The sequence below is a fragment of the Hyalella azteca genome, unplaced genomic scaffold, assembly GCF_000764305.2.
Source record: "Hyalella azteca isolate HAZT.00-mixed unplaced genomic scaffold, Hazt_2.0.2 contig7631, whole genome shotgun sequence".
In the NCBI taxonomy this organism is placed as follows: domain Eukaryota; kingdom Metazoa; phylum Arthropoda; class Malacostraca; order Amphipoda; family Hyalellidae; genus Hyalella; species Hyalella azteca.
Genome location: NW_025937752.1, coordinates 88094 through 101800, shown reverse-complemented (window position 1 = coordinate 101800; position 13707 = coordinate 88094). Strand labels below are relative to the sequence as shown.

General features: G+C 37.6%; 1 protein-coding gene across 1 annotated transcript in view; it reads right to left on the bottom strand.

Annotated features, from left to right (window-relative positions):
- Positions 1-286: 286 nt before the first annotated feature.
- Positions 287-13707, bottom strand: part of LOC108681901 (nuclear receptor subfamily 4 group A member 2) — a 32041-nt gene continuing 18620 nt past the window's right edge. The window contains exons 2-5 of the mRNA XM_018170982.2: positions 8772-8860; positions 3513-5341; positions 3079-3257; positions 287-1840 (exon numbers count right to left, since the gene is read on the bottom strand). Coding sequence (XP_018026471.1) covers positions 1584-1840; positions 3079-3257; positions 3513-5341; positions 8772-8860 — 2354 coding nt within the window. The 3' untranslated portion in view covers positions 287-1583. The remainder of the gene's footprint in view (positions 1841-3078; positions 3258-3512; positions 5342-8771; positions 8861-13707) is intronic.

Sequence of the window (13707 nt, the reverse complement as noted above, 5' to 3'; positions counted from 1 at the left end):
TATGAAACATCCATTGTTGTACTAAATTAAATGAAATTCATAACTTTCACACAATTGATAGTTTTAAGTATAACTGTCATGAGTGAGTCTCAGATACTTTAACAATGAGATTAAAATTTAATATCTTTGATAATGTAATGATTTACAATTTTAACAATTTTGAGAACACGAAAAACTAAGAAATACTAATAGTTGCGTTGGTTCAAAGAGAATGCTCACTAATCGGTAGAATCTTTGTTAAAAATACGTAAAATAAATTCTTCATAAAGGAGCTAGATATTTTTCATAGAAGTATATGCTCTCACTAAACAAAGGTAAAATTACAATATTTTCCATTCTTTATGACTGAAATTGTGCAGGCAACCATAGTTAAAGACTTGTACTAAGCGTCCTTTCAGGAAACAAGATTGGCATTGCTGGAAAACTCAAGAGCTTGTACGCAGCTCCCAAGATATAAACTTCTCCAGGAAATAAATCATTGATACAATTTCATTCGAAATATCAGGTAATATCCCGAAATTTTTAACACCTGAAATATCCAAAGAAATCCGATACAAGCAAAAGTTTCCCTGCAATGTCAATCCATGTAGTTCCTGAAGACTGGTAACCTCATAATCCTACTTAAAATATTTCGCTTGAGATTGTGCGTTTTTACAAAAGGAATCGCTTTCCCTAACATATAATACAAAGAACATAATCTGAAACTCTTCCTCCTGTATGACTGGAACGTAGCACCGCTAAATTAGATGAACAATTAAGACAAAGAAGTATATATCTTAATTGAACGAGGTTTTATGAAGATGTTTTACGTGTCTTGGACCTGAAAGCATTAGACATACAAGATATAATATCCAAGTCTTGTTTCGGACAAAAAACGTCGTTGAACACGGTACACTGATATGAGAGAGCAAATGTCGACTAAATTCTACCAACTCTTACATTTATCTAGATTAATAATGATTAGGACACGACAAAATTGATTGGAAAGCTCTAGTCCAAAAATAGAGTAGAAGCTCTTACGGACAAAATAGAATGGAAAGCATCTGGAAGAGAGAGATATAGAGCACATCGAACGCAACTATAATGGAAACTGATCTAAGTGGCCAACTACTACGATTAAGTTTCTTCGTAATGCTAAACCACAATATATTCTTTCTTATAAATGACGACGTTTGTCGACATCGTATTTACGTTAAACAATGACACGTCTTTCACCTATTATAACTTTACTTGGAGAAGAGTCAAAATTGTGATAAACATTCGGTGTGGTACATTTCAATCATTTATTTGCAATTTAGACGAATTTGGTGTAGGTATATTGGTGCGATCATCCTGGACTAATTATCAAGTCCTGGATTAATTATCTAGTCCTGGACTAATTACCTAGTCCTGGTCTAATTCTAGTCCTGGACTAATTCCAATTAGTCCACGTGGGTCTAATAGGGTCTAGTCTTAAACTAGTTATCTAGTCCTGGATTAATAATCTAGTCCTGGACGTGTTTTAATTTATACCAACCAGATTGCGACCTAGCACTGAAAATAATTAGAAAGGAGGTTGCAATAATTCCTCAATTATCCAAAGTTCAGAAAGGTAAATTCGACACAAACATGTTCTCTATAAGTGGCGGAGCCGGAACCAGATCCTCAAGTTTCAGGTAAAAAATCCTTTGAAGTCCTTGCACTGAAAGTGACCGCAGTTCAGGAAGCTTGCCTAAAATTCGTGAGAAATAATGAGGTTTTTTCTGGGCCTCTGCGTTGTAGGTGACGTGGTCCCTCAGCGAACTAATAATTTTCATCTGAAGCTGTTCGACTTTCTTGGCGTCTTTCAGTCCGTGTCGCTCTGGAAAAAAAATATCTTGCATCAAATTTAAAATATTTAATTTAATTCATTGTTTTACTTGATATAAGTGCATAACTTCTAATCCACTTTTTTTGGCGAATCAGAACATTTTTTAGAGGGACCAGCATCCACTTTAAATGTACATACTATTTCACGAAAAAATATAACTCAGTACTCACTGCAGTGAGTGACAGAGAGCGCATTTTCTCGTCGACGAAAACTTGAGGTCACGGACGGACAGACGGACGGACGGACAGACAGACAGACAGGACATGGCGAGCACAAAAGTGCATTTTTTCATAAATGAGAAAATGCGCTAAAAACAGCCTTTTGCCGAACATGACTTCCAGTAGGTCGCAAACATTGATCGTTGGTGACTTTAACCAGCCAGAAGTTAACTGGACAGTTGGTTTATCTCGAAGGAATGTAAATCTCCCAGCATCATTAATTGTTCATGGAGTCAGTGAGAGACTTTCATTCCAGAACGTCACCCAGCTATTATAGAGGCGCATTAACTCCCAATGGTTTAGTCCTAATATCTACTAGTGATGAATCAATGTTGGACGAGCTTCGCTACGAGGCTCCGTTGGACAAAAGCCACCAACAATAATTTTTTTAGGATTAAGTGCTACATAAAAACGGAGCCTCAGAAGCGTGAGCATTTGAACTTTGCAAAAGGCGACTGTGTAAAACCCCGTGAAGCAGTGAATGCAGTAAATATTTTGGACTGTATTAATGACACGAACGTGGCTGAGTCATTGTCACACCTCAGGGATACGGTCATGTCTGCAGTTGACGCATGGGTACCTAAGATTAACCTGGTGCATTAAAAAAAGTCGGCGGATGAACAGTACAGTCCCAGTTTACTTGATATAAGTGCATAACTTCTAATCCACCCTCTTTTTGAGCGAATCAGACATTTTTTTAGAGGGACCAGCATCTACTGTAGATTTGCATACTATTTCATGAAAAAATATAACTCAGTACTCACTGCAGTGAGTGACAGAGAGCGCATTTTCTCGTCGACGAAAACTTGAGGTCACGGACGGACAGACAGACAGACAGACAGACGGATGGACATGGCGAGCACAAAAGTGCATTTTTTCATAAATGAGAAAATGTGCTAAAAAGTATTAGGAAGAAGTGTTATTTGATGTATTTAATTAACCTGTACATGTGCGTATAATATTAACGACGGTCAATGTATCCGTACGTACACAAAAGGTTAAGATGCTCACCTGTAACGACCGTGAGGGCTGACAGACAAGCAAAGGCCGATAAATCTACGTCCATCGTCTTCAAAGAAGTGGCGAAATCCAGGATACATTGCAGCCATTCCCCGAATGAGCGTTCGCATTGGCTCAAGTGGAGAACTTTGGCATTGTCGAAAATAAATTTGTTTTCTTCCGGGTTTTTCCTGCAAATAAACAAAGTTTTTGATTACTAAGGCAATCAATGATGAGAGTCATTTTTAGTGATGATTACCTATCCTGAACAAAAAAATCAGGCATCTATTGATAGTTAATTAATATTAATTATGCGCACAATAATAATTCATCGAGAAGGAAAAAAGCTCAAAACTTCAGATTCATGTTTGATGGAATCTTCGCAGGATTTTTACAAATTGCATCAATATGTGTTTGTCAACTTTTGAATTCAAAGCAGAACTCACATGAGCCTGTGGGCTAATCTTAATACGAAAAGCTCCAGGGATGCATTTTGAAATAGAAGGTCTTGGTCTTCTCTCGGCAAGTCGTGGTAACCAGGAATTTTCACGGCAAAGTGCCGTATAACTTCAATGCTTGAGGTCAAGAGGCTGTAGAACTGTTGAATCTTCTCGGCTTCAGAAGTAGGAACATCAGATCTAGCACTATCCGGTTCTTGATATAAGGAATAATCTAAGTTATTGAGGTCCGGCGTAGTATCTACATGAGCCCTAACAAGGGCCGTGATTAAAGATACTGGAGGAGATGGAGGGGATTCTTGAGGACTTTTTGGTTTAGATGGTAGCCTTCCTCGTCGTCCTTTAAGGTTGTCAGTCCGGACTACTTCCTTAACCATTCCTACTGTCAAACACTTTTGGAACCGGCAAAACTGACATCGATTCCGTCGCCTTTTGTCCACAGGACAATTTTTATCGGCTAAACATACGTACTTGGCATTCTTCTGTACAGTTCTTTTGAAGAAACCCTTGCACCCTTCGCAGGTACGGACGCCGTAATGCTGGCAAGCAGCTATATCTCCGCAAACCGCACATAGTTGACTTGGAGATTGCGGTTTTTGCTCCTGAACTCTACCTACTGGGGTGTGGAGCCTTGCCACTGTGGGGTCAATTTCAGGCTTACGTGTCAGGAAAGCCATTTGAGAAGCAACGGTCATATCTGGGTAATGATGTGAGGTCGATGCTCGCAGGTACTGCTCAGAAGTTCCCATTGGCTGGAGAGACTCATAAGACGGTGGTGGAGGTGGAGGCGGAGGATAAAATTCTCCTGGAAAACTCGTAGCCGGAGGAGTGTAGGAATGCGGAGAACTTGATGTCGCAGGGTAGGCTGAAACCCGGGCAAACATTTGCGAGGGCCCAGAAGGGTAATGTTCGAATGCAATTTGGTGGTGTGGATGAGACTGATGCGGAGACGGATGTTGTTGCGGATGATGGTGTACATGCGAGTGGTGCTGGACGTGTTGAGCATGGGTTTGAGAAGTTGGTGGAAGAGATGGCTGCTGTGGCTGTGGTGGATGATGAGTTGGTTGCAGTTGTTGCTGAGACTGTTGTGGTTGAGCCTGCTGTTGTGGTTGTTGTTGTTGCTGTTGCTGCTGTTGCTGCTGTTGTTGCTGTTGTTGCTGTTGCTGCTGTTGTTGCTGTTGTTGTTGTTGTTGTTGTGCTTGCTGTTGTTGGTGGTGAACGTGTGGAGCTTGAGGTTGATGCTGGTGCTGCTGCTGAGTTGTAGAAGCCACTTGTTGAGGATGAGAAGCAGGAGATGGATGTTGCTGGGCTGTGCCAGGAAAAGTTTGATGAGCTGGAGGGGGAGCAGGGTAGCATTCTCCTGATTGTTCATCAGTTTTGAAATTGAAAACTTCATCTGAGAGCGGCCGGTACCGAGGTGAGTATGTCTCCTGAAAACTGGGCAGAGCGAGTCCTGGAGAGCCAGGCGGGCTGATTCTTGGTACGTGCGCTTGGTGGATGAGTGGTTGTTGCTGAGGATGATGATGCTGAGCTTGGTGTTGCTGGTGAGCTTGCTGGTGAGCCTGCTGCTGTTGCTGTGTGATGACAGGCTTCAAATCTTCAAGAGGGGAAGGCCCTAAAATAAATTCGGGATGAAAAACATCACTAAACGTTGGCTCATGACCAGGATCTCCATATGAAGTTGACGGCGCAGGAGTTGTGAAAGCTTGACCTAACTTGAAATCATCTGCTGTTGACGTTCCAAGAGGATCTTCACCAAAAGAAGTGAGACCATATGATGCAGACAGCACCTCGGCCACGCTGGAATGTAGCATTGTCTGGAAAGAAAAATTAAAAATTTACCAGAGAGCAATGTAATCAAATACGCAAGATACTCATAATCAACAGTTAGATTAACGTCGTAGGTATGTCTTAATGATTTCACTTGAATTTTTTTTCCCAAAATTACATTTTTTTAAGATTTTACATCGAACGGAACCCCAAATGTACAGCTGCGGACAAAGAACTGTGGTCTTGGCTTTGCTTATAGACTCGTTACGGTGACGCTTCAGAGGTGTTTAATTACAGGACGTGGTGCAGTGTTTGATATTAGTGTGATTGGTGATTTCTCGCAAATACTTGATCCAGTCATTTGTGCAGATTAACGGTGCTGATAGATACTTTGTTAAGACGTTGTGTAGATGTTTACAGCGGCAAAAATACCAGTGCCTTATAAACATGAGCTGCGTGAATCCATCTTTCTTTTCCTACCGTAGAGGGAGACGGCGTTGAACTAACACAGCATCGCATTGTCCCAGGGCTTAGCGGCTCGTCATCAGTGTTGAGGTGGGCGTGGTGAATAGAATGGAATTGAACTTGGTCAGCGCTCGCCAGGTGGAGGTGATGGACCTCCGAGTCACTCGAAATGTTATTTGGAAGACTCAGGTTTACGGGAAGTAGAGGAGCAAAAGTTGGAGAAGGTGTTCTTCTCTGACCATTGGAAGCAATGACATCTGGGTCGTAGTTGTGTGAACTGACAATGGTTATGATGGTTGTCGTTCCTGAAGCGAGACCCTCCATTTTTCTCATAGATGAATTTTAATCGGATAATTTGCATCAGTTATTTTCAGTTGATTCCGTGGCTGGTCGACGATGACTAAAAATACCAACCTGGAATGATGGATTTCATTTTCCACATGTGCTCGATTTGATTCAATATTTTAAACTAATCTCAACATTCGTATTATATATGCATCTAATCTATTTTAGATTATCATAAACACTCGATGATCACGTGGGCTTTATTCGCGTTTTCTTTCATGACGTTGAACCTCGATTTTAATGTTGGCATCAAATCTTTTTATTATAACCTTGACCGAAGTAATGGTTTGGCTTCAGAATACAAAGAAAGAGAAGCAATATTTTAATATCCTCATGGCAAGCGTATGCTAAGTATGCGATACTGTACATCATGTATAAATGAAGAAGGCATGCATAATAACTGCATGCGATGTTTCTTCAGCAAGTTAACGAAGCTCTGTAATCAGCGGGCTCTGATGATATTTCAGGCATCGTTGCCCAAAACAAGACCAAGATCGTGCCAACAGAAGGGATGGACTGAATGAGATGACAGGGGAATTTCTCCATAAGGAGAGCGAGTGGTGATCGTCAATGAAGCTGAAATATAATTGAACATTGACCATAAGAAACTTTCGAAAATGCCTTTCGGTATATCTTGGTGTTTGACTGTCGTTAGTTTAGTTCTTGAAAGTATTCCACACGAAAATAATTGTTAGCGTTCGAGAATCCACATTATTAGTTATGTGTAGATAATTCTTGGATGCTGGTTTTATTTCCTAAACAATGATCAGAATTTCACTCGTCGTATTAATAATTCACGAAAAGAAATGTTGTGCATTTTTTTATAACAGAAAAATTTTTCCCAAGTTGATTTCACTTTATGTGGTGATTATTAGGGAAATGTAAAAACCCTAGAACGGCCAAAAAATTGATTTTCACAACGACAAAAATTACTGTCATGCGCAAATTACCATTTGCAAGGGTGCTTTTCATTAACGTATTTCTACAGCATTCATTCTTAGAAATCTGTATCACTGGCGTATGGTTTTTAATATATTTCAAAAACTAGTGAAAGAGTCATCGAGAAAAAGCAATAATCACGGACAAAATTCCTGTTTCGCATTTTTAAAATAAAATCGGGGGTGCCTTGAGCCAGTATTTTCAAAGCTCAAAAGTTTCGCAAAAATTTCAAACTTGTAGCCTCTATTTCTCATAATATTTACATTCAACCCAAATACTTACTTATCACATTGTAAATGCAAGGTAATAAATTTACAAAATTTCTCTCAGTAATAATGAATTTTTTATATATTTTTGTACATTTATTGGTGGGTTGTGCATATTTTGGCGTGGGGATATTCTCTGAGCCGGAAATTTTATTTTTGAAGTCAGAATTGTGCGTTGTAAAATAGAGAGTTGAATTTATGAATTCCTACGTGATTTTCAACTTGTTGGGAGATAATTTTATCAGAAATGAGAAATTGAACAAATAAACAATTAATATGGAATTAAATTTCCAAAAATGACTAAGAAAAATCTTTCTCGAATTATTATTACATTAATTGCAAAACTATTAACCCAGTTATGGTCATCGAAAAATGGATTAATGCCTACCGGTATATTGGGAACGGGATCATGAAATTTTAGGGTATCAAAGCAGCAGTGCCCAATTACGTTGTGTTTGCTAATAAATTAATATTAACGTGATAATATATCAATTCGTATTTATGTCATAATTTAGATTACAACCAAAAAAGGCAAATAAGTTATCATTTGAATAGTTATTTATTTGCTGAATATTGCATTATGCAACTTTTGTCAATAGGTACAGAAAATCCATAAATTTTCATAAATCGGACAAAAATATAAAACATTATCATCGGGTGACCAGAAATTTCAATATTTGTGATACGTATTGGATTATAATAAATAGGAACTTGCATTATGCTAATAATTGTAAATTAAACTATTCTCATCATTCATTAATATGCGAGTATAATTTAATAATTCAGGCATTTGGGGCTGTAGGGACGTTTGGAAATTCGTAAAATTTTGACCTTGTTTACGATATTACACAGGAGACAGGCCGGATACACGTCCTACAGAACTTAAATTTGATACTATCAGTTCCTTATTACTGCGTAATTTTATTTATTAATTATAAGCCAGATCATAAGTTCAAAATAATAAATAGGATTCTGTTAATGTTATTTATTAATTATAACCCAGATCATAAGTTCAAAATAATATATATTATTTGTTTATTTTCTTGTAATGATTTTTGCTGCTGCATGAATAAAGAATAAATAAAATAACAATAAATAGGATTCTGTTAACGTTATTTATTAATTATAAGTCAGATCATAAGTTCAAAATAATAAATAGGATTCTGTTAATGTTATTTAATGATTATAAGCCAAATCATAAGTTCAAAATAATAAACAGGATTCTGTTAATGTTATTTATTAATTATAAGCCAGATCAAAATAATAAATAGGATTCTGTTAATGTTATTTATTAATTATAAGCCAGATCATAAGTTCAAATTAATAAATAGGGTTAATTTTATTTATTAATTATAAGTCAGATCAAAATAATAAATAGGATTATTTTTATTTATTAATTATAAGCCTTATCACAAATTCAAATTAATAAATAGGATTCTGTAAAAGGGTGCGCATGGATCACCTGAGGCTGCAGCAGCAGCATGCTGGTGTTAGGCTGCAGGTTTGGATTGCTTTGCTGTGGTGCGCGCTCAGGAGATGATATGTCAACCCCTGTCGGAAGAAAATCAAGTACAGGGGTTAAAAAATTACTAATCAAAAATACTTATGATACAAATAAATAATATATCTGGATTGCATTGCTGTGGTGCGCGCTTAGGAGATGATATGTCAACCCCTGTCGGAAGAAAATAAAGTACAGGGGTTAAAAAATATAACTCAGTACTCGACAATCATGGCAATCTTTGGTGAGAGAGAATTTCAAAATCAAAGATTGACTCTCACCAAAGATTGCCAAGTTTTTGTCTCACCAAAGATACAAAAAATATAACTCAGTATACTCACTGCAGTGAGTGACAGAGAGCGCATTTTCTCATCGACGAAAATTTGAAGTTACGGACGGACAGACAGACGGACAGACTGACAGACAAACTGACAGACAGACGGACAGACAGACAGACAGACAGATGGGCGGACAGACGGACAGACAGACGGACGGACGGACAGACGGACAGACAGACGGACGGACGGACAGACAGACAGACAGACAGACAGACGGACAGTCAGACAGACGGACAGACAGACAGACAGACAGACAGACAGACAGACAGACAGACAGACGGACAGACAGACAGACAGACAGACAGACTGTCTAGGGGTATATAACCATTATAACATTAACGTGAATATACAGAGAATATGGGATTCTGATAGACAATGGAACGTATTAAATAAAAACGATTTCAAGAGAATCTATTGGAGTTATATATTAAAGTCTTAAATACAACTATATATAGGATAATAAATCTGAAGTAAACCCGGGGTAGGTAAACCAATAGCTCCATTTAGCTTTAGTAATTAGAAAAATAAGTTAAATTCTACAAATTATGGATATGTCTATAAATATCTCATTAAAATCTAACATCTTTCGACATTTTCATTTTTCGTAACAGCCTCCAGCCCGGAAATAAATTCCTTCGAGTACCAGATGGTGAAATTAGAATCTTAGCCATGGAAGAGTGTATCAATTATTGATTCAATATAAATTGAATAACAATCGTCTGATCATAAGCTTATGTGCCATTTTGAAATAATAGTGATTTAAATTCAGTCATTGTTGCAAAAATAATTTGTTCTAAATTTAAACAAAATTGTAAATGTAAAGGTTAATTTTAGTCCAGCTAACGATCGCAAAGAAGAGAAATGTTCAAATAAATAATGGATGCAAGTTTTAATTTTTTGTCTCTATTCCGTATGATATTTTCAGAATATGTAAATTTTATTAATACTCGAGAAACGTTAATGAGATTAAATATTCGCAAGATGAAACTCATTAATACTCGAGAAACGTTAATGAGATTAAATATTCGCAAGATGAAACTCATTAATACTCGAGAAACGTTAATGAGATTTAATACTTGCGAAAATAAACTCATTAATACTCGAGAAAAGTTTTTTGTTCAAATAATACAGAACTACATGATTGAATATGAATAAATATTTGTATTCAAGATTTTTGTGTACCATTAAAACAGTAATATTCATTGAATATGAATGAATAATTGTATTCAAGATTTTTGTGTACCATTGAAAACAGTAATATTCAATTTCCCAGTTGACGATGATAGGCGTATTTGCTGAAAGATAAGCTCAGTTCGTAGGTCAGAATTAAATTCTTCCTTCACAAGTTTTATTTTCTCGAAAGTTTGTTCACACTTTGCCTTGGCTGCTTCCAATGTGACGCAACGTGTTTGTTAAATGTTCAGAGATAAAGCCACAGAAATTACAATAAAAAACAAAGCGTGGACAGCCAGTCGGAAGTAATAAATTTATTCCAAATTTAGAATAAACCTTGGAATTCATGGAAACGACCGCAACAAGACGCTTGACTTTTGAACAAAAAATTTCATTTATTAGGTCAAGTTTATAGACCATCCCAGTACCGCACCTTCCCAGTTCATACCGAAGCGTACGTTTGGGCACGGCGGGATGTGTGTGCACTTCATTGCCTGGTGCGAGCACAAATTTGACTTATACCGAGGGTTAAACTAATCATCTTCCGGGAAATACACAATGAGACCGAGTCATTGCCACTAAATAAATCTGTAACAAGATGATTGTTTCACCAAAACTCCCATGATATTTCAAGATCCGCTGTTTTTGCTGCAAATGCTTTGTCTTGTAATGAGTTAGAATAGGTTTTCGGCAAATATAATTCGGTGATTCAACTAAAATTATTATCTGTTTATAAGAAAGTTAGAGCCAATAGACTTGATCGCCCGATGTACTCTGCAGAATAATGATTTTGAACTATGATTTATTTCAAATATTCAATCTATTATCCAAATATATTACCAATATATTACGATATTCAAAGATATTACGGTAAAAATATATCCAAATTACGATATTGATTTTACTTGATAATACAAGTACAACCGCGATCGAAGGTGGTTTATTATGACAGGCGAGCATATGGCTTGTTGTTGTCCGGCAATTCTTTCGTCTGTTCGAGTTGCCCATATGGCAGCTACGCATTGATGTAGAGCGAACTTCAATGCCCCAATAATAAAACAATTGGACATGCTTGTGATGTACTACGATCGAATTTGATAGCCATTTTAGATAGGGTTGACATCGCAGGCAGGGCGACACAAGAAGCCGTGCATTTTTAGCAGCATCTGCTGAAGCGAATGGCTCATCAAGCTGTAAATTACCTAATAAATACTGTGGCCGTCTAAAAGACGCTGATAATTCTAATAGGTAGCGAGTTACATGTTAGACTGCAGTAGATAAATGATTGGTAACAGACTGATTAGATGAACTACGTAGCCACGGCCTCATCACAATTGTGGTATATTTAATTGAACAGGTGCCTTGTACATGTGGCCCGGCTATCTCATTATATAGTGGCACAGATTTTAAAATATAACCACCTTCAGATGTAGGTACTAAAAAACGGTTTGGCCACTGGACTTGTAGAAGTATTCAAATTTAAATTCGTCGCATCATTTGCGACAGAAAACACCTACGCAAAAACACCACCACGTCGTAGAATAGTTTATCACATTCCAAATCTTCGTTTATTTGAATTCGTATACTGAAAATTAAGGGTCGGCAGAAAAATTGGATGATAATTGTACTAAATATACCTATAGTTTCATCATTTCTTTTTGCACAAGGTTTTCAGCTTTCACTGATGAATTTCTAAAAGATATCTTTTTTTCCCAACAGAGTCACCCTACTTCACACGACGATGGTCCCTGCACAATTACGAAGATTAAGTCTTTCCCATTTCTTATAAGTCTACGCAAACGCTCACCATCCTTGGCACGCCACAGCTAGGTTGCTTTAATCGTCTGACATTTCGCGGTTAGTGCATCTAATTTGCGCGTCGAGTTGGGAAGGCAAGTGCTCGTTCTAAAGAGGCTATTGTTGGGAGGCGCCAAGCGAGACACGGACTACTTTAAATCTTCCCCCTGCCTCGAGTTTACGATAGGACAATTTGCAAGGCCATATTCCAGCCATCCTTAAGAGTCCTGATGCGCTGTATACGCCGCATTGTAGGCCACCCTCGGCTCCGGATAAGCAGTTCCTATTGTGTTCAGACTGAGGGGGACGTCGTGGTTGTGTTCAGCAGTATATCGGCCCGTTGCTTTGTTCATCAAAACCTCATTAGTTTGGAAAGCCACTTGTGAAATTAGAAGTGCTGGTCTGTTCCTTGCTGAAACATGTTTATTTCAACCTGTATCCGGCATTCTGGCTTCAATTACTACTAATTCAAAGCTAAGAGGGACGTTATTGCTACATAATTTTCAACCAATATAGGCATGCTAGTAACAATTTGATTCTGCTTCAACATAGAAATACATTGACCTTAAATATGAGCCAATTTGAACATGAACAAACAAATGCGATGAAACGAAAAATTACCTTTTTTTACAGTGATATAAAATTATAATAATGATACATATTTACATCATCCTTTAATTTTTTAAAATAAAATTATATTTACTCAAGAATTAAGTATGATATTCAAGATGTTAATTGAACTTAAATTTTGAACATTGATACGAAAAATCTCAACATGTATTTCAAGATCATTTATATCAATAATCGTAGGTACTACGAAAAATATATACACGAATCGTTAATAAGAAACATAATGTCGGTAGTAGATCCATGTTTATTCCTAACTTTCAAATATTATTTGCCGTCAATATTTCCCAGCTGCTCGACAATTTCCGAACACACTCAAGAATGTATGTCCTTGAGACGAGTTTTTTAACACAACTTGAATGATTCAATAAATTCCTTATAATAAAGAAGGTCATCCACACAGATGTGGGCTCAGAGCTCACCGAGGAACGAGTTGAGACTGGGCATGCCGAGTCGAAAATGTGTCATTCACTCATGTGTCATGTAGAAAAATGTGTCATTCACTCAGAAAAATAAATGAATGTGTCCAAATATCGATGCACTATTTGCTCATGTGAGACATCCTGACCCAGTTTCGTAAGGCACAAAGGCGCAGTATCAGTGCTACGGTTAGAAAGTATGTGTCAGGTTTGGACGATATAACCAATCCTTTTTTTTCCACCAAATGTGTGCCATAGAACTGGTGACCCAGCCCACCAAATTTATTATCCACAAGCAGATAAGCTCGCGAGCTGCGCACTCGCCTTTATAATATCAGGTCATCCGTTGATTGTTAATGTTTAGTTCGGAATCTTTACTATTTTGTAGACCCAGATTCTTGGCTTCTAATTGCAGACAGACACTCGTTGCCTCTCGCTTCGCAGGCGCTCATCGTCGGGTCCTTGCAATATCCAGTAAACAATGGAAAAGAGAATCCCTAAATGGATTTACGAGATTGTTACTCGCCCCTTCTAGACGAATTC